Source organism: Varanus komodoensis, unplaced genomic scaffold (genome assembly GCF_004798865.1).
Source record: "Varanus komodoensis strain SLA01 unplaced genomic scaffold, ASM479886v1 scaffold34_1, whole genome shotgun sequence".
NCBI lineage: Eukaryota > Metazoa > Chordata > Lepidosauria > Squamata > Varanidae > Varanus > Varanus komodoensis.
This window is the reverse complement of record NW_025335854.1, coordinates 6,913,639-6,938,635: the sequence shown is the minus strand read 5'-3', so window position 1 is coordinate 6,938,635 and position 24,997 is coordinate 6,913,639. Positions and strand designations below refer to the sequence as shown.

The window sequence follows — 24,997 nt, the reverse complement described above, 5'->3', positions numbered from 1 at the left end:
TCTCCAAAAGGGTGTTCGGCCCAGACTGAAGGTCCTTCGAACGCCTGGTCTAGCTGCTGGCAGTGTGGGTGGCCATGTTCCCTCCGTGCGCCACCAATGCCGAAGCTGCGCGGCTGGAATGCCGTTTGCGTACTTGATCCTGAAATCTTCCACCTTCAGGGCTGGCCCGTCAATGAAGCTTGTGGTGCCTTTAGGTGACTGGGCGAGTTCATGCAAACATTGGGAAAATGAGACACGGCGGGGTCTTTTCCTCACTGCTGCCCATGCTGGGTGCGCCCCATGTGGGAAGCATGGCCTGCCGTGTGGTCCCAGTGCAGCGAGGCGTGTGGCGAACGTGGCTCAAAGCTGTAGCACCTGCAGCGGCTGGAAGCCCCCTGCTCGGATGACATGATGAACGGCACTTCGCGAGGGTAACTGGGAAAAGTTCCTGGCATGCACAGGTGTGGGGGAAAGAAGCCACCCGGCTGGTGAACAAGCAACTCGCTCTGGGAACTTCCTGATGGATTATTGTAACACGCTCTAGGTGGGGCTGCCCTTGAAGATGGTCCAGCTAGTTCAGTTGGTTCAGAACAGGGCTGCCAGGATATTAACGGGGACTGGCAGGTGTTCACATATAACCTCGGTCCTCTATCTTCTACACTGGCTACCAGTCGAAGTCCGGGCCCAATTTAAGGTGCTGGTGATGAACTATAAAGCCCTAAATGGCCTGGGTCCGGGATACCTGAAGGAGCGCCTTCTCCCCGTGTGCCCTCCCACCCCTTGAGATCCAAGCCAGAAGCCCTCCTCCGGGAGCCGTCCTTGAGAGAGATCAAGAGGGTGACTACCCAGAGCAGGGCCTTCTCTGCGGTGGCGCCCCGCCTGTGGAACACGCTCCCCAGAGAGGTCTGCCTGGTGCCAACGCTTCTGTCCTTTTGGCATCAGGTGAAAATCCTTTTATCCTCCCAGTATTTTAATTGTTAATTGCTAATTTGTTTTAGTGGTTGGGGGGGGTTATATTTTAACATTGGATGCTGGGCAATTATTCTTATTCTTTATTTTTTTGGACTAATTGCTGTAAACCGCCCCGAGACTTTTATGAATGGGATGGTATGGAAAAGTGTTAAATAAACAAAAATAATTGGCCACTCAAGCATAAGGGCCACCACATGCTGGAGATGCAACCTGTTCTGGGCCGTGCTTGCCTCCTCCCAGCCATGCCTGGGGACACCTCTCCCGCAGGTGCGCGACGCCCTGTGCTGCTGGAGCTTGTGAGGCCCCATCATTCTAAATTAATCTTGCATTCATCATGGTAGGAATGGCCATAATTAATTTATTTAGCATTAATGTGGATGAAATATGTACTGTCCTTTCGAGGGCAGCTGCACAGCCAATAGAGGCTTCTATTAAAAGGACCATTAAAATCAGAACTTCCCCGGATCCATTAGGGCCGTTGCTTTGCACTGAGGAAGATAAAGCCCTCCTGTGTGAAATGTCATGCATAATTGGGTCGATTGTCGCTTTCAACTCTGCCCCTTCCTCCACAGCCTTTTCTCTCCATTTGCAACACTTCCTTTCCGAAGAGGCTCTGTTGGTTTCCCTTGCTTGGGATGGTGACTCATTCTGTGCAGGTTTTCAGTGGCAGAAAGAGCTTTAAAAATTAGAATTGGTGCCTACCTAATGCAAATACTGCACTGAGAAAAACTGCACGTGATGCAGATTTGCAGCTTCCGATTTACATAATTAATTCTGCCTTTGCTGGTCATTGTTAGGAGTAAGTTGCTACACCGGGCTGAGAAGATCAGCCAGCGGAAAGCTGCCCGAGGACATCTTTGGTTTCTGGCATTTTAGGAGGCGTTCCTTTTAGTCAGAACAGTCAGAGATGGTTTTTAAAACACGAACACAGAGATCTGTCAGGATGCCGGAATCTGTGCCTGCTGCAGCACCACATTTGCCTCTTTCCTGCAACTCTCGGGTTACAGGCGCTGACGCTCGCTGTCCTCTCTTGCAGACGCTTCGGTACGAAATGCACGGCGTGCCAGCAGGGAATCCCACCCACGCAAGTGGTCAGGAAGGCCCAGGACTTCGTCTATCACCTGCACTGCTTCGCCTGCATCATCTGCAACCGCCAACTTGCCACGGGTGACGAGTTCTACCTCATGGAGGACGGGCGGCTGGTGTGCAAGGAGGACTACGAGACGGCCAAGCAGAACGGTAGGGGCGGCCAAGCACGCACGCACAGGGGTGGCACCTGGTGAGCTTGCTGTAGCCTTACCTGCTCAGGTAACGTCAGGTCTTCAGGTCTGTAAATGGCCACTTGCTTGCTGGACCACTTGACACGAGGGCGCCTGCAAATTAGGAGCAGGCAGGCCTGGAAACCCTTCTGTGGACTCGTCGTGTTTGGGAATGTATTTGCCATGAAGAGCTGGGCTGCTTGGGCAGTGAAATGAGATGCATCTCTCCGCCGGAAGGGCTGGTTGGTTCTGTGGGTGGCTGACCTTGAAAATGGGCCACAAGGGAAGCCGAAATTACTGGCTGCACCCTATGTAGTCGAGTTGTAGCCCCTTGCCAGCTTGCCTGAGTTGGGCAATGGAGGGGAAAGCTGTGGATCCCTCTCTGCCTTGTGTCCCTGGAAGTTGCAGCAGAGAGGCAGGCAAAAAGCAGCTCTCCCGGCCATTTGGACTTCAGTTCCCAGAAGCCCCTGCCAGCTTGGCCAAAGGCTGGGGAGGCTGGGAGGTGGAGTCCTGAACAAACGCAAGTCCATTTTCTGTGAATGTTGTAGGCAGCTGCTTTTGCTGCACCGGGCTGTGCTCGGAGCTGCGCTGCTTTTGAGCTCAGAGCCTGCCGAAGGTTTGTTCTGGTGATCCCGCTTGTAAAAGGGGTGCACCTGGATGGAGAGCTGCGCGGAGCCAAAGGCACCATTGCGTGACCTTTGTGCCTGAAAACACGCAGGCCATGTTTTGCAGAGTATATTGCTTGATATTTCGGAAGCTGCCCCATGCTGGGTCCACTTTAGTCGACCTGGCCCAGTAGTTCCAGGGTTTTGTTTTTCCTGCCCCACCTGGAAATACCGAAGCTTCGAACCCGGGACTTTCCGCATTCACTGCATGTGCTTTGCCACTGAGCCTGCATCTTCCCCACAGAGTATACAGCTCTCAGTCCCCTCTGCAGGAGTACCCAACCTAATAGGATCCCGGGAGAGAAGTATGTCTCTTTCCTCTTTGTTCTGCATCAGTTTTCATGCACCCAAACTGATCCTGAATCAAGCCAGTTACCCTGAGCTATCTAGCCACAAGCCTGGCCCGGAGATGAGCACACCCTTTCTACTGTCCTTTATCTGGATTGGCTTTTTCGCAGTAGAATTCCCCTCTCTCATCCCCACCTTTGGTCCAATCATCCCAGTTCTGATGGCAGCTGGTTGGGCCTGATCCTGTCAGGGCTTGATCCAGCCACGGGCCTGATAAAAGCAGCTGGGCACTTTGGATCCTGTCATATGTAACCTTGGCTGGAAGAGGGGCACATGTAGTTACCGTCCACTGGAAAAAACCAGGTGCAGGGAAATAAAGAAATGTATCCGCTATCTCTCACTATTTCTACTCCCCCTCCTACTCCTAATAGCAGCAGCATTTATATTGCACCTATTTTCCTCCTACAAGGAACTCTGAGCAGCTTCCATAGTCCTCCTCTGCTCCATTCTGTTCTCACAACAACCTTGTGAGGTGGGCCAGGCCCGCTTAACCCAGCCTGCCATTTTCTCCTCTTGCTATCGATCATCCGCCCAGCCCGAGTTACTTTGCTTCGCTCCACGACGGTTGCACCAGAACAGGCGGTGGTAGGGGAGGCAGGCGCCGAGCAGCTAACCGCTCAGCCCCTCCACTGGCGCCTGGGTCCTCTTGAGAAGCTCCAGGTCCCCAGGCCAGCAGCTGGCAGCAAGGAGCTCTGGGGAAGCTGGGCACCTCACTCCAGTTTAAGAAGCTGGGCACTTGGGAGCTGAACGTAGCCCCCCGGCTCCGCTGCACTGGAGGCAACAGCACTGCATCCGAAGCAAATCTGGCCCTTAACCTGGACAGCCTCCCATTTTTCATCCCGAGGCCTGAAATGCCAATATTTACTGTAGGTGAAAAACCCAGAATTGGGGGTGGTTGAGGGAAGTGAGACAGAAAGAGGCTATAGATCACCAAACGCTAATGAATCCACAGAGACTGCCAAACGGTGCCTGACTGAAATTAAAACTGAACTGGTCTTTAATGGATTTCATGTTGACAAGCCCTGACTTCTCATTAATTAAGGACTCTATTTTGACCTAATCAATTTGGCTAGGGTGATGCAATGCCTATTTGTGCTAAGGGGATTGGTGGGGGAGGCAGGGCTAGGAGATCACGGATTGAATATTGCTCGATTTCTGTTACTGACCCCGCGCTATCGATGGCTTCAGTATCGTAAAGTTTGCAGCAGGGGCCCTGCAAAGAAAGCGATGAGGAATTCCAGGGAGTGGGCTGAAGGGCACCATTAACGCTCAGCGTGATTAGTGGGGAGGGGGTTGTGTCTTTGCAGTAAGGCGTAGGTCAGTGGGGACCCATGGCTTCTGAGGCAGGCCAGAATTTGTTGAGCTGAACTTTGTGCGTCCATATATTGGTGCAGCCTTTCCACATGTGGCATCCTCCAGGTGTATTAGGAAAGGCCCATCATCCTCAACCAGGATGCCCCTTGAAGGGGGATGATGGGTGCTGGTCTAGCACATTTGGGCAGTAGCAGATTTGGAAAGCTGTGTTAAGGTTCCCAGTTATCCTATTCCCGCTGATAGGCAGAGTGGGACTGGCTGTACCGCCTTCGATGTGCTCTTGACTTCTGCTTTGACTTTGCCAGCGACCCTCGCCCAGCTTGCAGATCGCTCTTGTGACATCCCAGCCCAGACACTCTGAGCGGTTCAGCAGTGAAAGCAACCCAGAGTTCACCCACAGTTTGTTCTTGGGTTAACCCCTAAACAAACCAGAGTGCCTAGGCTTGGATGTCACGAGAGCCAACTTGTGATCCTGGTGGTGGCTGGTGGCAAAATGAAAACAGAAGTCAAGAGTGAGTTCCAGGCTGCACAGTCAGTTGGCCACTCACTCGCCCTTGTGCCTGGCAAATCCTGGATTACTGACTTAACTCATGATTCCCAGTATGTGTGAACCAGCTCTGCACGCACATACCCTGGGCGATCTGGTCTACAAAGAAAGGAACCGCTATGGTCAGGATGGCTGCTAGGGTTGTTACTTGCTGCGTGAATGTGGGGTGGGTGGGTGCAAAGCATATTTTATACAATCTAACCCGGCACCGTCAACATTTTACTAGTGACAGAAACAGATTTTGATCTCAGTGGGACAGGGACAGCCTGACTTATAAAACCCTAAATGGCTTGGGGCCCAGCTATCTGAAGGACTGACTACACCCGTATATACTTACCTGCACCCCCAAGATCAGCTCAGGAGGCCCTTCTGAAAAAGCCACCCCTCAGGGAGGTGGAGGGGGTGGCATTAGGTGAAGGGCCTTTTCCACTGCTGCTCCCCATCTCTGGAACTCCCTTCCTAAGAAAATTTGCCTGGCACCATCTCTATTTTCTTTTTGGTGCCAGTCGAAGACATATCTTTAAAATAAAATAAAATAGCCCTCTTGAATGCTGTGGCCTTTTTATATTGCTATTGTATTGATCTTTTTAATAGTTTTTAATATGTTATGGATGTATATGTTTAATATGTTGTAAGCCACCTAGAAAGGCCTTTGGGCAGTTATGGGTAGACTATAAATATGTGAATAAACAAAGCATTTTACTGCCTGAGATAAAGCTACAAATAAGGTGCACAGTGCCCAAAAGCAGCCACGTGGGTTTGATGCACAAAGCAGACATCAAAAACATAGTAGCAGTAACACAGAAACAGAGCGAGTCAGAAGGGACCCCCAGGCCATCTAGTCTGACCCCCGGCTCCAGCCGGCTCCGCTCACGACATGCCCACCATGCGCATGTCCAGTAGCACATATGCAACTCATCATTTCCTGCCCTTTCATGTAATCCAAATTCCACTCCCTGAGGCAGTCACCTCATTCCAATTAGTGATACACCTGCCCCTGTTCGCCAGTCGTTGGCCAGACCTGAACTGGATTTGGAGCTGCAGTGTGCATTTGGTTTCCCTGCAGGGAACTGGGTGCGCCATTGCCTTAAGAGGAACTTGCAGCCCTAGGGCTTGATCGAGGAAGGGCCTTCTTCTAGAGGAAGGGCTCCACCTTGGGCCACTGCCCAGCTTTTGAAGCTCACGCTCCCCAGCACCTGCCCCTCTGCCAAGCTCTCCTGGCTCTCTGTGTAGCCTTTCAGGAGCAGAAGAACAGGGAACTCTGCTTCTACCAACACAGTTGCTGACTCAGTACATACTTGGATGCCACCCCTAGCCAACAGCGGGGTCCATCATTCCACTTGAAATGTCACTTGTTGACCTGATCGCAAGTGCAGGTCGCTTCTGCATTTAGGTATCGCAGACGCTTATGGTCTTGCTTTTTCCCTGAGGAATGAACACGGGGCATGCATACATGCGGTTCAGCAAATGATACAATCGAGTGGTGCATGAACCCGCTTTAAATTACTGCTTCATAGTTCCAAAGCACAGAACTGCTGTTTAAAAAAGACACCCGGTTTCAGAGTAGCTGCTTTTGCATTATTTAATGGAAATAAGGGTAGAGAGCGCCTTATCCAAGAATGGTCTGCCTGGCCTCTCCCATCTTTATATTCCCTTGATCATTGCAAGGTAATAAGAAACAATCACACACCTGTTATTTGCTTTAAGTGGACACTGGAGGCCAGTGCTGGGAAGACAGGGACTGTAAGATGGAAATGGAAATGCATGCACAGAAGTTTTTGAATTAACCAGTCAGCCCTGAAGCCACTATGTAAATAAAATCAGATTGTGATCAAACGCTGAGGCTACAACTTAAGAAATTGCGTCGATTTTCATACATTATTAGCAAGCTAAGCCGCGTTTCTCAAAGCTGTGTGTGTGTTGTTTCTATTACTCTGGAGGAATCAGTGAAAACTCTTGTGCCCCCATATCTATCAGAACATGGGGAGCTATAAAAGAACAAGTGTACTGTGATGAAAACTGCTCTTCTCACACCTCTTAACACACCGATTCTCAGGGTCATTTCGTTATGAGTTAAAGGTAAACCACAGGGCACATGCTCAGCTTCCAGCTTTCTGGCAATGGCACTGTTGGAATGTAGGCATTTCCAAACAGATGTTTATCACATCCATCCTTTGCATTTTTAGCTGTACACCTAAAAAATGCAATTAATACATGCAAAGGTGCATGCATGTGGGCACACTGGCCAAATGTACCGGTGTTCTCTTCCGTTCTTGCCATTTTTATCAAAACAGGCACCTGTTTCTGTGTCAGCTTCTGCTTCATGCCCCATGTTCCAAATAATGGGAAACTGTTTTCTTGCAGATGATTCAGAAGCGGGAGCTAAGAGACCCCGGACCACCATCACAGCCAAGCAGCTGGAAACATTAAAAAATGCCTATAAAAACTCCCCCAAACCAGCCAGGCACGTGCGGGAACAGCTCTCCTCTGAGACTGGACTGGACATGCGAGTTGTACAGGTGAGTGAAATGGTATAAAATGGATTCTGCCTTCAGCTAAAAGAGATTTTATGGCATTTCTTTCTTTTCCAGAATTATTATCAAAACTAAGCCCCCCAAATTCCCACCCTCCTTCACTTCTTGGGGTTAATGAAGCACTTTTACAGGCTGCTACTGATTTCTGGAGCAGAAATAGGATGAACAGACGCATGGAATTTAGGGCCCACTGACAGCAAATGCAGAAGAGGGAATTCCAGGAATTCCATTACAGCCTGCACCTATTTTCATCTGGACAAGGCCCATTAGCAAAGGCCCTGCATCACGAAGGACGCTGGATGTCGAATTAATTACAACATAGGTGAACCATCTGATGGCGGCACACATTCAAACACCCCTGTGGTTGTTTGGGGATGACTTGAAAGTAGTCCCAAAGCTCCAGCTTCTTGAACTGTTCTGTGAAAGGGTTTGGGCCCGGGAGAGAGGCTTAGGAACGATCAGACCATGTTCTTTGAGGGTTAGGTGACTTGTTTTCTTCACCGAACTTCTCAGGGAACAGTGAGCTGCTTCTTCCATGTTGCTTTGTGGCTAATATGGTTGATCTTTGATGGCCAATGAGTTGGTTCGAGTATGTTAGCCTGTCTTGGACTCCGGTTCCTTCCAATTGCTATTGTTCCATTACTGATAGCAACACTTTATACAGGGGTGCTACCAGTTTTCCCCTTTTATGACTAGTCAGGGTGAGTAGCGTCTTCATAGAATCGTAGAGTTGGAAGGGGCCATGAAGGCCCTTGGGTCCAACCCCCTGCTGTTGCAGGACACCACGTTCCACCAACCCACTTAAATGGCTTTCCAGTTTCTGTCCAGTTTCCCCTTGAATGTCTCCAGTGTGGGGAAGCCCCGCACCTCTCCAGGCAGCTGGTCCCACTGCCATATTGCTCTGACAGTGAGGAAGCCTTTCCTGATGCCCAGACTGAATCTGGGTTGTCGCAACTTGACTTGATTATTCCGTGTCCTGCACTCTGGCATCAGCAGGAAGAGATCTTGACCTTCCTCTTTGTGACAGCCTTTGAGGTACTTATAAAGCGATTATCATGTCCCCCCTCAGTCTTCTCCTCTCAAGGCTGAACATGCCTACTTCTCTGATCGCCACAAAATCAGTGGTAGAACCAAGGTTCAACCACAGGTTTTCTATGTCAAATATCTGTTCCTGTCCCCCAGACCATGTTAGAAATCACCGGTTCTGTTTAGAAGCGATTTTCAAATAGCAGCTACATCAAAGACAACTCCCCACCCTTTCCTTTGTGGTTTCAGGTTTGGTTTCAAAACAGAAGGGCCAAAGAGAAACGTCTGAAGAAAGATGCTGGGCGGCATCGCTGGGGCCAGTTCTACAAGAGTGTCAAGCGGAACCGAGGGGGAAGCAAACATGAAAAAGAGAGCTCTGCTGAGGACTGCGGAGTTAGTGACAGTGAGCTGAGCTTCAGAGGTAGGCATGGGAAGACCAGGAACCGGGGAAGGCAGACTTCAAAGGCTGGGCCTCCATTCATTCATAGGACAATGGATACTTGCTTTTTGAGGCAGATTGAGTTCCAGATTGGAGCTCAAACGTTTATGCCTGGAGTTACCCTAGTTCAGGAGTGAGGAACCCCTTTTAGGACAAGGGCTGCAATCCCTCTTTCTGCTGCCCAATTCTCCCCCCTCCCCTGCCATTTCCCAGCACTCTGTGGCTTCCAGAAAGAGGAAAGATCAGTGTTGCTGGAGGCCTGAACTGATCACTTGCAGACGGCTTTTGACGTCAGGGCAAAGACTGCATGCAGACTTGCGGCCTCAGGTAGCTGAATTGCCTCCTAGTCAATGTGGCTGTGCTTATACAGTTCCTCCAGTCCTGAAAGCAGGGATAGGTAGAGGAAAGCTTATCCAAGCACCTTCCTTTGGATGGAGAATGTTTTGCACTATGTAGCATGGGTTCACTGAAGCCTGATTGTCTGCAGTTATCCTGCCTGCCTTTCCAGATCCCTCCCTGCCACCCCTCACTCACACTCCGCCAGCATTCTGTAGCTGCTGAACATGCTCAGTCCTAATTAGGGTGTGGGGGCATTGAGGTTTGTATGTAATTAAAAATAAACAGATCTGGAGGGTTCCACAACTCTGCAGGTACTTCAGCCTTGCATGCAGTTTTGGCTACTTAAGGCAGCACTTGGAGCATGCATTCTGCGTTATATGTACGAATAGGACACGATGGTCCCGACCATCAACAGATGGTCTTGAACATTCACCTGAAATAACTTTACAGATGTTCACGCTTGGCTTCAAGTACAGATCAGCGTTTAGGGGAGCCATGTTAAAACAGACTGTAAAATGGAGCGTTTGTAGTTGTAGTTCAAATAAATGGGGAGAGAGTCTTAAAAACAAACACCAGGACTACTGTCCAGCCAAGCGGAGAATTGCTGTACATGCCATCAAGTCACCTCAAACTTACGGAGGCCCCTCCAAAATGTCCAGCCCTTGACAGCCCTGCTCAGCTCTTGGGAACCCGCAGCTGTGGCTTCCTTTGTGCAGTCAATCCATCCCATAGTTGTTCTTCCTTTTTTTCCTGCCTTCAACTTTGGCATTAATGCCTTTTTCAATGAGTTTTGCCTTCTCATGATGTCCCTGAATTATGACTGCTCCAGTATTGTTATTTTTGCTTCCCATTTGCTTCTGTTGCCCATTTTGCTTCCCAACCAGAAAAGTAAGTTCTTTTAAACACCACTTTAGAATTTTAAGTTTTGGGCTGGGGGACTATCCCCCCCCCCCCACACACGCTGAATTAGCAAGTGGTTAGAAACCAGTTGATTGGGTAATGATGATGATTTGATCTGAGAAAGCTCAAAATACTGTTATTTTAATTAAGTCTTTTCCCTACATGTACAATAGGTTTTTGGGGTTTTGAGGCATTAAATGCTCATCTCAGGATTTCTACACGATGTTGTCATTTACATACCCATAAGATTTTTACACCACCTTTGAAACTGAAGACTTCCTTCATCTCCATTGCTTTGTGTGTTCCTGAATTGGGAATTGGAACAGTTACGGGTCATCTCAATCCTTAAATTGTCAATTAGAGCCATTTCATGACTGGGCTGTGCAGAAAAAAAAGTAATGAATTCATCCAGGTATATGCGCTGGTCTTCTGGTGCTTTTAGCGGTTGCCCAGTCCTTGTTCCAATAATGTAAAATAATCTGGAGCCATAATCCAGTGGCAGTAATGGTTCCGAGAGCTCTTGGGCGAGGGAATTTGTGGCCCTACAGATGTTGTGGGACTGTAACTTCCATCAGCCCCAATCAGTGTGGGTCACGGATGAGAGACAATGGGAATTGTAAACCTGCAATTAGGGGAAGGGCATAGATTCCCTTACATAGGGGAACTTCACTGCCTTGGAATCAACCACACTGGATAGAAGAGGCCCCCACCCCCTTGCTTGCCAAAAGTATGACGTACTCTTACCCACTGCTTGCCCTGAAACCCTGTTTTCTTGCTTTGTTTGCAGAAGACCAAATCCTCTCAGAGCTCGGCCACAACAACCGAATTTACGGCAGTGCCGGCGAGGTGCCTGGCGGACAGCTAATGAATGGTACTTTCTCAATGGATGGGACGGGCCAATCCTATCAGGACTTGCGAGATGGAAGCCCGTATGGAATCCCACAGTCTCCAGCCTCCATATCGTCCCTTCCATCACATACTCCATTGCTAAATGGTCTGGATTACGCAATGGACAATAATTTAGGAATAATAGCACATGGAGGGCAGGGGGTGAGCCAGACACTCAGAGCTATGGCTGGGGGCCCAACCTCTGATATTTCTACTGGAAGCAGCGTTGGTTATCCAGACTTTCCAACAAGTCCTGCCTCTTGGCTTGACGAAATGGATCATCCTCCTTTTTAAAGTATCACATTCCCTTCAATTCTGCCATATTCTCACCTGCTCTTTTCGCCTAAAAGCATACTAAAAACAAACCTAATGAGGGACGGCCGTCAAACTTCAAGGATCACAAGTGTGCCATCCCAAGAAAGTTTCCATTATTTTAGAATGGGAATCCACTATTTGTTTCTTGTAGAGCTGAAAGAAAATATGGTATTAATATATATATATAAATATATATTTGCTTTCTGTTTGAAAGAGTGGGACAGTAGGAGGAGCTGCTTCTGGATACAGCACACTGGCGTGTATACTACTTGTATGACCTGACCTTAGGGGTGCAAGTTATAGGAAATACAAGTTCATTGACTCTTTCCATGGAGCGCTGCTGTTGAGTGTGATGCGAGCACATGTTGAAAAGACTAAACAAGTTTTTGGCCTTGGGCAACTCCACATCAACTCTCACATATGGATGGCAAGGCCATCGTCCTGTTTCCTTGACTCTAGGCACCCAAACTATGAAGATGCAATATTTCTAAAGCCAGGCTGCAGAGAGAGACCCCTAAAGGGAGGAAGAGCAATTGGGAGTTCACGGTTTTAGCCCTTCCATTTTCCCACTCTTCCACTTCTCTGTTTTCCAGTTCTAGATTTGCTTGGAAGATTCACGAATGAGGGGCAATTCTCTGCCTTACTCAGGAGTCACTGGGGCACGTGCTTTGCTCCCCCAACCACATCATGGGGACTGCCGCCACCTTCCCCTCTCTTTTCCTTGCCTCTAGCATGACCTGACAGGGTGCATGGGCAACAGCAAGGTAGAGATATGGTCTTATCCTCCTATTACTCTTCTCACTGTTCTATGCCAGTGCTGTTTTTGTCAAAGGGGGAAAAGCAGAATTGCAGTGAACTGGGCAACAGGCTAGAGGGGATAAGAGGAAAAGCTAGCCTTGCATAGGCCAACACAACCCATACCATGTTGACCTCAGTAAGCAGTGACATCACAGCCAGCTGGGTTCCTGATTGGGTACTCAAGTAACCAGTGATCCTAGCAAAAGCAGATTTCTATTATTTTTAATATTGGGTGGGGGGACCAACTCTTCTTTTCCTTCCATGGAAAAGTGCTAACCCCACCCCACCTCTCCATAAGGCACAACTTTGTCCGGCAGCAGTCACCCGGCAAGTCCCCTCATTTTGGGGTCCAACATGGGTTAAAGCTCACGGCAGAGGGGACCTGGGCATAGTCAACCGCCTCCATGATTCCTAGGTGCCAGCGCATGGCTCAGAGGAGGTAACAGGCTTTGAGCTGTACACAAGTGAAGCACAAGGCTATATCTGCGGATGAGAAAGGGGGAGTTTTAGTGTGTACAAAAAGAACTGGCTTATGCATTTGACGATGCCCGAAACCTGATGCAGCAGGATGGGCTGTCTCCATATTTAGGCCCATGAGATAGGTGGCAGGTTCCAAGCCGTGCAGCCATTTATAACGCCACCACTGGGCTGCCGCAGAAGAATGACCCAGTGATCTGTGCGTGTCCTCTCACCTGCTTCCGAGGAGAGGCACGCACCAGTAATCTGATGAAGCTTCTTTAGGAGATTAAAAATTGTTCAAAGGTCACCCACCGAGGAAAGCTTTGCAGGGTAGGTAAAAACATGAAAGCCAGAGAAAGAGAAATATCATGACAATCACTTGCGGCAAGAGATGAGCCAAGCCAGAGGTGGCAAGGGACTTTCAGAGTTGACTGGAGATGGGGACATTCCATTCTGTAAACAGAGGCAGCTCTGTGAATAGAATTCGGTTTCTCAAAGTCTCTGGCTACATGGAACTACATTGTCCTTAGAGCGGCTAATGCAGCCAAAAGCCCACTTCACAGAATGTTTCTATCAATATAGCTGCAAATTAGTATGAGACCCCCTCCCCCCTTTAGACTCTGATGCCTTTCAGAATCTGGGCAGAGCTTGTATTTCCAGGCAGCTATTTGTGTTTTGTCATTCAGTAGCAAAAGCATGGTCACATGGCTGCGACCTGAAAAACAAAGAACTGACTTATGCATAGATGTTCATTACTTGAGGACGGAATGGTCACATTTCAAACTCTGTGCCAGTCCATTCACATCAAGCCACATCTCCTTAAGCACAACACTTCAGTGGAGCCAGTTTATGTACACTAGTGTTTCATCACGTATACATGTGTGAACCAGCCCTCAAAGCTCTGTTTTAAGAGATTCACACTGCAGGTACGAATTAAACAAACACACACCACTTCAGAGCGTATAAGTGCCATTCCACTGCAGAGAAGTAAAAATGCAGACTTGCGAAATGTCTACAAATATGTGCATTTTAACATCCATGAGGGATGAACAGGACTGAACTGAGCCAAGTCTCCCTCCATGGTACCATTCCACATCAAAATAATAGGTGAAGGAGCATCTTAGAATGTATGTTACAAACAGTTCCACCAATGAAAACTCAGATATTTCACTGAGTCTCTGTCTGCATTGCTGGCATTCAACAGGGACACGTGAAAGCCATTCCCTGCTTTAGAGAGCTGGATATAATTTGGACCAAGTGTCTTGTTATTTTACATTCAATTCTGGTAACGAATGTATGCCATACAAATCTGGAATGGCTATTGATTCCATGCAAAAAGAACTCACATTCCTGCTGAACAGCACAGTCTCATTTTCAATCGAAACCTGGAATCATTTCAGTTGGTTTAAAATCAGTCTTCGATTTATCCTCTAGTACATTTAATAATGGTAATAACTGGCATTAAGGAATTGCAGTTCAATGTGAATCTGAGTACCGACTGATGGTTCAAATAACCAAGTGCGGCTTGAGCCCCGCTGAAAAATGTGTGTTCAGTCCCCATGCCACAGTTCCCCCATCTTGATACTGTTCCGAAAAGAGCCACATTTCCTATACTTTACCTATGAAATACCAGAGCTATGCAACCTTCCTCCACATCTCATCGATTACCACGACTCTTTATAGTTCTAAGAGTAACGCAGCTTTATTACTGAAAAGTTGTACCGTTCAAGAGAGAAAGCTATTCTATTATCACAACCACTTTGCTGCGATATTAGAATCACAAATTGAAGAAGTTAGCATAGGTACAAGTATATCTTTTGCCTGATCTTTTAGCATGGGCATTTTGTTTTGCAAATACTTCCACAAGCCTGTTTTCCAGGCACAGATCAGCGCAAAAACTCCCAACAAGCAGGTGTATGTTTGCACATGTTCCAGGAGGGGCACTGGCCATGTTGAGCACAAGTGAAACTGCTAGAGAAGACCAGGAAGAGATTCATATATCAAATTTTACTAGCACCAAGGCAAAGGAAATATGTCTATTTTTAGCTCACGGAGATATGGACATTGCAGGGTTTGGGGTGTTCTGCTTTTGCATGTATGGCTGAAGCTTTCGACACTACGGCACGGACCTACCTAATGTTAAGCAGCTTCAAATCCTTTTGGTTTTGTGTGGGAGAGATAAACATGTGCTTTAATGTTCCCACGGGTGTTAATGGAACTTAAAAAATCTTTCACTGCATTATGGCAATGTTTGATAATCTTCCTTGCTTATACAGCATTACTGCAACTTTACCTTGTAATTTATCAAGAATTATATATAAATTGAACCTGCCCCTTCCACTTCACTTTCTTCAGTCTCCACAATTCCATTAGCCTTAAAAAAAAAAAAAAAAACCCAACAAAAACCCAGTGGTGATGAATGGCCTTTAGCTGTTTGGTAGCAACACAATAAAGAACAATTAGCACTAGGCAAAGATAACCTGGGGAGGCCCATGGCTCCATAGCTGAGTGTGTGCTTTGCAAGCCAAGTGTCGCCAGTCCAGGCCCTGTGGTCTCCGGTTGGAGCAGAAATCTCCTTCCCGAAACCTGGGTTCTGCTGCCACCGCTGAGCTAGCCTGTGTTCAGAGCTGGCATCCAGGGAGGGCATGGCTGGGCACCTGCCTGGGGGCCCACACCTCCCCAATGCCCCCTCCAAATGGCTGCTCCTCATCCCGCTGGCTCAGCTGCCCCCTGCTTGGGCCCAGGCAACCAAGCTGAGGTGCACGAGAGGCCATGGCCTCTCTGCTCACTGGCTTGTTGGTCAGGAGGATACATGGCACCCATGAAGAGGATGAGGATGAGGAGCAGGAGCAGCTGGTGACTGTGGGGGAGAGGAAGCACGCACCTGGGGGGGGGAGTTAGGGGGCTGGGCACAGGGGGCTGGAAAAAAAACCTGGAGTTGGTGTTTCCTGTGCTTCTAAGAGCCGAGACTTCTGCTTGGCATATGAGAAGAGACTCTAAGTAGGGGGAACATGCTGAAGATGACTCTTTAACTGCATTACAGAACATTTACGAGGAAAAAGCGCGCATGGGAGGGAGTGCCAGATTCTGCCAAAGGTAATAGATCGATCATGTGAAGCACCCACGATAGAGCAGCAGAGGCAAACACAATCCCTTTCCCAGAGGCAGACCACAAATTGAGACCCAGGCCTAAATTTACATTTTATTGCCATCCAAGGTTGCTTTAACATTCTTAGTTTTCATTTTGCTCTATAATGTAATTAACTTGTGGGGAACTTATGCAGCAGATAGGCAGGCCACCAGCTTTGTGAGAATGACAGACACGGACATAGATTTTGTTGTATACTTTGTTTTTGGTTCCTGGCTACTAACTCTATGAATAAAGGCGTGTGTGTGTGTGTGTGTGCGCGCGCGCACGCGCAGCAAGCCCGAATCCAAGCAGATGAAGAGACTACCTTTCAGCTAGGCAGTTTATCTCTGTTACTTCCTTGCTCCACAATAGGAAATCTTTACACAATCAAATTGAGGAGGACAAAAATCAGTAGTCAGAAGGGGAGGATGGATTTCCAGAACTTTCTACCAGAGGCAATAGGGTCTCAAGGCAAGTGCGTACCCATATCGCCACAAGCCTCAGGGGTGTCAAAGTGGCTACAATTGCACACGTATGGTGATTTTATTGGACAAATAACATCAAGTGGGAGAAATCCTTGCCCTGGAAAAGTATGCGTACATTGTCAATTTGCACCCCAATTATCTGTTTAAGCCAATGCATTGTTGTGTGTTGCAAGGTGGATTTTAGACTTCTGACTGCATACAGACATCCTGTTTCATTGCTTTTGCTCCATAAAAAGTCCGAGTAATCCCCTCCAGCCCCAGTAACTACCGTATTTTTCGCTCTATAAGACGCACTATTTTCCCCCTCAAAAGTAAGGGGAAATGTCTGTGCGTCTTACAGAGCGAACGTGTGTGTGCCCGACACCCAGGACGCTGCCAGCCCGCCTGCACCATGTGGCACCACCTGACCGGCACGCGCTCGGCACACGCTGCTCGCCCCCCCCCGTCACAGGTGAGAGCTGTGCCGCTCAGGGGGAGGCGTGTGGAGGAGGAGGAGCCGCAGGCTTTAACCTGCCGGCCGCACGGAGAGACGGACTGCTCACCCCCACCGCCCGGGAAGACCTGCTGCTGCCCGCCGCCGGGAAGACCACTGCTGGCATGCTGCCGGCCCGGCTGCACCACACCTGGCCGGCACGCGCTTGGTGCACCCTGCTCCGCCCCCCTCCTCCGGCGCAGGTGAGAGCTGTTAATCACAGGTCGGTGTGTGTTTTCAAATGGCAACCCGTCTTTTAATGAAGCCCATGGGGAAGTGATGGGGAATGTGCCTGGGATTATCAGGAAGCTTTCCATGGATCCCTCCTCTAAAAACTAGGTGCGTCTTATGGTCAGGTGCGTCTTATAGAGCGAAAAATACGGTAGCTTTTGCTATTCCCCCTGCTTGCCTATCTGCTTTAGGCATGCTAGGAATTATGCAGACATCCCTGGCTAGAATTCACCTGCATATAAACGAGACCTGCTTTGCACATCCAAGATTAAGCATAAATTATAAACACTTTGCCATGAAGAATGTAATAAAGTTTGACATTTTCTGGAGGATTTAAGAACACCATTTCAGCTTAACATAGGCAATAGCATCTGCCTGAAATTGTTCTGATATAGAGAAAATCATACCAATGTTTGTCTCTCAGCTTGCAAAATGATCAAAATTGAGGACTGCATGTTCTTTACCACCATGTATTTATAATAATTCTTAAAGAGCTTCACTTCAAATTTTACCTGCCTTCGTAATATACTAGTCTTACATGAGGTCTCAGTATGTCTGGCCAGGACTCTTAGATCATTGTATGGTAAAATTTGGAATCAATGTCCTAAGGCCATGATCAGTTTAGTGTGAATGTTATAATTTATGACTTGCAGTTGGAGGGCTTTGGACATGGTAGCGGAAGCTAAACTTAAAACAAAAAAATACTAAAAAAACACACACACACAAAACCACAAAAAGCACACCCCTGGCACGCTGTCTCTATTTCTTGGGTTTGGCCACTGCCTTTTAAATGAATGAATGAATGAAATACAGGATTTCCTCCTAAAAACTACAAGGCAAATAATAAAAAAGCAGAGATTAGCAATACAATATTCACACTGCTTGGTAAATACAAGACCCTAAAATACATGTGACTTCTCACAGGTGCCGAGGAATGACATAAGCTTCATTTGTATCTGAAGTAGAACAAAGACTGCACACAAGGGTGTGTGTGTGTGTGTGTGTGTGTGGTGGGAGGTGAATTCATAAGGCACTGTGGCCAATAACTTTGTTGTGTAGCCATGCAAGGATGTGTCTGCCCCCCAACTTCTAATTAGCAGATGAGAATGAGCAAGAGCATACTCTTGACCACAAAGCTGTTTTGCCTTTTGTTTCTGACTACAGCATCAAGGAAGAGACATTCCTTAAGCCTCTCTACCCTACCACATCCTCCCAATTTGCTGTGCTCTTGCTACAATCAGCTTCCTGCAGTTATACATTTTGTACAGTTCTAAAGTCAAGTCTTGTTCCTTGGGAGAGAAAGAAACGTATTTATTGCCATGTGTCTTTAGACAAACACAAAAGAAAGCCTGACGGGTTTCTTGGTATACACCTCCTGTGCACTGGCATGAGTTGTATGTAAAAAAACAAACAAACAAACAAACCCAAAAAGTTCTATGTAAAATAAATATGAAATCTTCTCTAGGATTCTTGTGCCTTTTTCTGTCTTGCATTGAAAGATCCAATGAGAGCAAAGAGCATCAAAAGACTTTGCTTGTGGCATCAGCATATTTCCTTTATCTTTTAACTATATCCCATACCTTACAGAACACCCTAAAGTAACAACCAGTGCCTCTAGCCCTCAACTGGTTCCTACCATCTGACCAAGGCTCACAACCTCGAGACAATAATGCTGATGGCGTGCGCAGTGCTGCTCACCTGTGTAGTTTAGTAAAGTGGTAGAACCTTCGCCTGCCCTTCTAGCTTCTACCAAAAATAGGCTTCCAGTAAAAATTAGCTCCAAAGGGTTTAGAGATAAAATGACCATATAGACAGTATCTCCTTCAACCAGTCCCCCCAGTAAGAGGAGACTGGCTAGAGCAGTTGTTCCAAAAGACATGAGATGCTGAAGTGTGCTGAAAGGAAGTGCCTTTGGCACTACGAATCCTTTTCGGGTATCCCTGGCTCAGGCTGGAACGGCCGTAGTTCAGCAGTGGAAGTTCGTAAAGCAGGATCCATCTGGGTCTCTGATTGCGGCACACAAGCAAGCCAAGCTGCTCTTTGCCTTGTGTGTGTGCACTAACACCAGCATGAACTGATGGTTGCAAGCACACTTGTATGTTTGCTTCTACTTCATACATGGGATTCTGAATGCTATTTGACAAGTGGTGGACTTAATTCTACTCGTAAGTGGCGATGCCGAGGACCTGGTGCAAGATGCGCTGTCGAACGAACTGGAAAGAGTGGCCACAATGCTATCAAATTTAATTGATATGTGAGTGGGAAATTGTTGAGGAAATCCAATGTGGTCACACTTGATTTCAAAAGCAGAAACTTCTCTAAAACGGAGTAACGGGTTTTTAAAAGGGATCCAAGAGGAAATTACAGGCCAATTAGCTTAACATCTGTTCCAGGTAAATTAGTGCAAAGCAACATTTAAGACAAGCATACAGAAGGATTTAGATGTCTAGCAGGATACAGAGTCTCGGTGGAAAAGAATTAACACGAACCTGTTAATCCTAATTTTTGTCTCACCAACTTTTTAGGGTTCTCTGAGGGTAACAGACTTACGGACAGGGGTAATCTGGTAGACACTGTTTACTTGGACTCTCAAATGGGATTTGATAAAATCCATCACCAAAGACTCGTGAACAAACTTAGCAATCACAGAGTAAGAGAAGAGTCCACCTTATGGATCATTAACTGGTTAAGGAACAGAACACAGAGACTATGTATATATTGTCAGTTGCAATAATGGAAGGAATTAAGCAATAAAGTCTCACAGTAACCTTTATTGTGATTAGTGCTTTTTAACATGTTCAGTAATGATCTGGAATAAAGATTAAATTGTGAGGTGCCCAGATTTGCTGATGAAACTAAAGTATTTAATTAAATCAAAGGACCATGCGAAACTGAAAGAAGGGGCATCAAAAATGGCATGTGCGGTTGAGTATAAGCAAGTTAAACTAGGGCACTTTGGGGCACTCCCCCCCAACTTCACATGTACAAAGTTTGGATCTCAATGTTGGGACAGTGATGATGTCCAACAAAGAGAGCTTGGAGTTGTGGTGGACAGTTTGAGGAAAATGTCAACCCACTGTGCAGCTGCTGTGAAAAAGGCAAATTCTGGCAAGAGATCCTGCATCATGGGATATTTCTTCAGCATTATAATCTGTATAGGTTCCTCCCAGCAATCTCTGGGGAGGAATAAAACTGCAGAAAACACCTACAGACGATCTCCCTCTTTCTTCTCTGGAGACAGCAGACAGTCCAGCTCCACGCTAGACATCATCTCAAAAAGTAGGTACTTCTGTTTTGCTTTTACAGATTATGCATAAAAGAGGCTCTTCTATGAATGCCTAATACAAGATCCGTTTAAGTCTTGTAAGCCTACCTTGTACACCAGTTTGATCTCCACCAACCAGAGTCTACATTTCTGAAGCGAAACCATCGCCCAGGACATGGTGCATTTATACATGGGATAAAATAGGAATATCTGTTGCACAGATTTCTCCCTTTGTATCTGAATGAAAGTCATGTCAATTTGTACATAACACACCTACAAAAGCAGACACAGGGCTGAAGGATCAAGTCAATAAAACTTCTCCCGTAGCTCTCTCAGCACTGTAATCCTGGGAAAGAGAGAGAGAGTGGCTTGCTGATCTCTGTAAGGTATCCAGTCCCACAAACCAAGAAAAACCAGGCTTCCTTTTTAGGGAATTTCCAACTGCAGCAGCCTCTGATGCTCACGTTTCACGCATGCTGGGCCAGGGAGCACTCTGAAGCGGTGGGGCTGGGCTCTTCATATACACCATGTTGGCTTTATATATTTTAATCATTTTAACATTTAATGCTTCTCAATTAAAGTGATTTCCTGGAGTAGATGCCAAGCTTAGCTTGAATACGCATTAACCATTTTCAGTATCGGTAGTTAAAGGCACTGGAGGATTTAAACAGCAATCCAGGGGGCTGTTGGGGAAAAGGTTTGGCTGAATAAAGCAGATTATAAACAATAATATATGCCTTCACATTTTTCCTTTTTTTGGAAGGGCTCCAACCTCACAAACAGTCCTAAAGTGCTATAAACATATCCGGGCCTAAGCTCCAAGCTCTGCAAATGTTCTTTGTTAAAGCTCTGGGCCATGGGTGCTTGCTACCTTGCATCTGGGTGTGCACCAAGTACGTGTTATTCTGAGAGCACTTTTTAGTACACAAGATCTCCATCAGAAAGAACTTCCCTGCTACGTATTAAATTGCCAACACAGATACCTTTCGACACAACAGAATTAATACATCCTGGCTTCTAGCAAGGTGGCTGTTGAACGCCAAAGGAACATAGATAGGTGAACGATTTGTTCTTTCATTTTTGCCAATTTATCCACAGCATAAGTCCAAAAGTAGTGACTGATTTCAAGAGCTCTCTGCTGAGAGAGTAGCTGCCAACCATGCAGCAATGATCCTGCATTTTATATCCGTCCCAAGCCACCATATTCCAGGAGGCAGCAGACACAAGGGGCCTATTCACATGATCACGAGTGGTGCTACTTTTTTCATCACGTGCACCACCTGCATGCCAGGGGAACCTGCATAATCACCCGATATTGCAGCTTGCCAGGTCATGTGAACCTGACATGAATAGCTTATCACCATAGTTAACGAGCCACCTCAGAACCCTACAGCAGGTAACCAAACCAGGAAGGCACCCTTGGGGGGTGCGCACAACTGTGCAAGCTATGCCTGCAAACGTAATTATGCAAATCACCCCAAAAACCCACTGTGGCTTATTCCTGCACCCCCAACCCTGTCATCATGCGGACCTGGTCCTCATAGTTTCTGGATGGCTTGTTAAGCATGGCAAAAAACCACCTTCGACACATGAGCATATGGCAACCCACCACCACCAGGGTATGAAAATACCCCCGACATGCTTGGAGGGGAGCATGCAAATCTGGTCACTACTTCAGCTGCGCAATGATACCAGCAGATCCATATATGGCTGCAGTGTTCATGGGCAGATAAACAGTCCAAACAGTTTTGTGAGATGCTCGGTGCTGGCCACAGACTGCACTGCTCCCAAAGCGGCTGTCCACATCTGATGCCGAAGTGTGGGCCTGCCACCCTTATCTATAGGCATCCTTTAATCAATTGTGCCACCCTGGAAACAAACCAGGCAGGTGACCAGAATATTTCAGGCTCTGGCTGGTGGGCATGGTGGGGGAATCCCTGGCATCCCAGAAGGAAAGTGGGCTTGTCTGGCTGGCTGTGCACCGGCAAGTCTGACGACAGCAAGGGAGGCGCCAGTGGAGAACAAAGCGCAAGCCACTTTTCTGGAAGGCTGCTGTGAAGACATGTGACGGGCTCAGGTGGTTACCTCTGATGATTTTTTATCTTGTTTTCTAGAAATATCCCCTGGTTTTCAAAGTCTTGTGAGTGACTACTGTAAACCGCTTTAGGTGCCACCAGTTTCAAGTGTTAAACATACTTTGCATAAAAATGACAAGATGGCAAGAAAGGACACATTTCCTGTGATTTTTTTTACAGTACAGCAGAAGATGGCATCACTAAATAGTCTGTAAGCATATTGGAGGCAGTGAAATCTATGCAATGTTATTTTTTTCAGACACGGATGGCTATTGAAAAAATGCGATGCACCTACTTTGTGTTCCAGAGAAACTTCCCTTTCTCCTGCTTTTCTCTCTGAAGACACGACTGATTCCAAAGGGATAAATCCTCAAGTTGTGATGACAGTCCAAAATACTGTGAATGCTGAGCTGTAATCAAAAATGCTTTCCCCTCCCCATTTGTGGGTTTGCAGCCAAAAATCCTTATTTACATACTTCCTCTCAAAGATGCTCCACAGGTTTTTAATCAGGTAAACTGGTCTCTTTCCATCCTTTCAGAAACAGAAAACTAGTGGAACTTCCCAAAGTTCAACACAAAATCACACTGCTGTTTGTGCAACTAGTCTGATTTCATGCTAGAAGAGGAAAAGGAATAATTCAGAACTATTCTTTGATGTATTTTATCGTGCAAGACAGTATTTTGCAACAGAGACAGAGGGGACACACACAAAGGACACTCCCATCAGTTCTCATAGTCGATTGGTTAACACACCAACAGCTCAGCCTCCCTGTTTGGCCATTTTGATCTTCAAGAGCCAACAGGAACGCTCTCCATTCTTGCATCTTGGAAAACTCCACTGCTTCCATTGCCCAACTGAAGAAGTGACAATAGGGACAAAGTATATACTCTTTTACTAATACATTATCGTTGATAGAGAAAGGCGGTCTCTTCCCTTCTATCAGCTATGGTTTCCTCTCTTACTAGATACTTGCAAAAGAGCAGCTAGTTTTTATAACCCAGTCCTAGGTAAACTTGGGCAAACAAGTCCCACAGAGCTTACTCTTGAGTCAGCACATCCAGGACCAAAGCCTACGTTTCTTTCCTCGGTCCCTTCCGTCCTGATAAAACCCCAAATGAACATGCTGTACCAGGTCTACATAACGTGCAACCCACCAAACTGAACGCATCTCACTATTCATGTTTCGCTGGCTGTCAGAAGCGCCATAAAGCTATTTTGGATGGCCCCAGTGGTACAAAAACGGGGCTGGCAAGTCACAGCCTACCTGTGGAGATGTTTTAGCTGGTGGGTGACAAGATATGCTGGTCTGTGCTCACCTGACTGCCTTACCTTCTCCCAGAAATGTATCTCCACACTAAGCCCCTTCACTCAACAGGTCCTGTTCTCCATGTATCATGCATACTGATGATGTGGGAGAAGGATAATTTTATTGCCGTGTTGTTCGAGCCGAGAGCGCTGCGCTGGGTCTGCCTGCACCTTCCTTGGCCTTCGGGTTATGCTTTGCCAGCTGTGTGTTCCTGCAGCATGGAGGTGATTACTCTACAGTCCGTCACCTCCTCAGGCAGGTACCCCTCTGTGTCCCGAAGAGTGGGGTCAGCTCCAGATTTCAGCAGCAGTTCCACAATGTCGGAAAACTCACAGGTGGAAGCTAGAGGGGAAAATGGCAGAGTGATTACGTTACGATCAAGTGATTACGCCACATGGGACAAGTGACATCTTTTGGAATTTCAGCCTGACAGCCAAGCAGGGCAAGGAAGCTGGAAGAGCTGAAGAGAATTTTGTTCAAGACTGATATTCCCCCTTCCACTGACATGCTACGAACCACCATTTTGGTTGTGGCAGCATTTAATAAAGGCTGATTGCTTGGGTCTTGATTTATTACTAGAGAGGTAAAGAACAGAAAGTTCTGAATCTTAGAACAAGATAAAAGCCAACTAGCAGAGCTGAGCTGAGCCTTCAAGAACATTGCTGCATCCCTGCTATTAACTAAAGATATTACAGCAAAATTACCTCAGAGCTAGTCAGGAAAGCATAGCTTCCCGAAACGAAAGAGGAGGATGGAAGAAATGCAAGATATTAAATTTAAATCATAACCTTTCAAAGAAAACATGAGACCCTGTAACCTTGACTTTGGCATTTCCTGACTTTTGAGTAATCTTAAAAAATGGAATTATTTTTCCAGATCATGAACACAAGTTCCTTGGGTTCGCTCCTGTAAAAAGACAAATTGTAGAAAGACATTTCAGGATGTAATGTATTTCAAGGGAGGGCAAGAACACTCTGCCCTGCACCAGAAGCCAGATCCTCCTTAGGCTAAAGGAGCAGGACTCCCCGCCCCCGCCGCCCCCAAGACAAAGCTATTGCTACGAAACAGAAGCTTCTGATCCAATGCAGCCCCCACTATTAACTCACAACACTGAGGGAACAACCTAAGCAATAGCGGCTGGGAATTCAAGACCTTCCCAAAGCCCTAGCAGAGTGTGTAGAACTGCTGTAATGTTAACCTGAAGTACTTTCAAGTTGTTTGCATATATGCAGATTTCTTCACAACTGCCA

At 47.0% G+C, this 24,997-nt stretch overlaps 2 protein-coding genes across 2 annotated transcripts in view; one reads left to right on the top strand and one right to left on the bottom strand.

Moving 5' to 3' along the window:
* The window catches only part of LHX4 (LIM homeobox 4), a 64,271-nt gene extending 52,159 nt beyond the window's left edge, over positions 1 to 12,112 (top strand). The window contains exons 3-6 of the mRNA XM_044439186.1: positions 1,988 to 2,190; positions 7,449 to 7,603; positions 8,894 to 9,065; positions 11,110 to 12,112. Coding sequence (XP_044295121.1) covers positions 1,988 to 2,190; positions 7,449 to 7,603; positions 8,894 to 9,065; positions 11,110 to 11,504 — 925 coding nt within the window. The 3' untranslated portion in view covers positions 11,505 to 12,112. The remainder of the gene's footprint in view (positions 1 to 1,987; positions 2,191 to 7,448; positions 7,604 to 8,893; positions 9,066 to 11,109) is intronic.
* Positions 12,113 to 23,085: 10,973 nt separating this feature from the next.
* Positions 23,086 to 24,997, bottom strand: part of ACBD6 (acyl-CoA binding domain containing 6) — a 94,271-nt gene continuing 92,359 nt past the window's right edge. Inside the window, exon 8 of the mRNA XM_044439147.1 lies at positions 23,086 to 24,089. Within this exon, the coding sequence (XP_044295082.1) occupies positions 23,935 to 24,089 (155 nt within the window). The 3' untranslated portion in view covers positions 23,086 to 23,934. The remainder of the gene's footprint in view (positions 24,090 to 24,997) is intronic.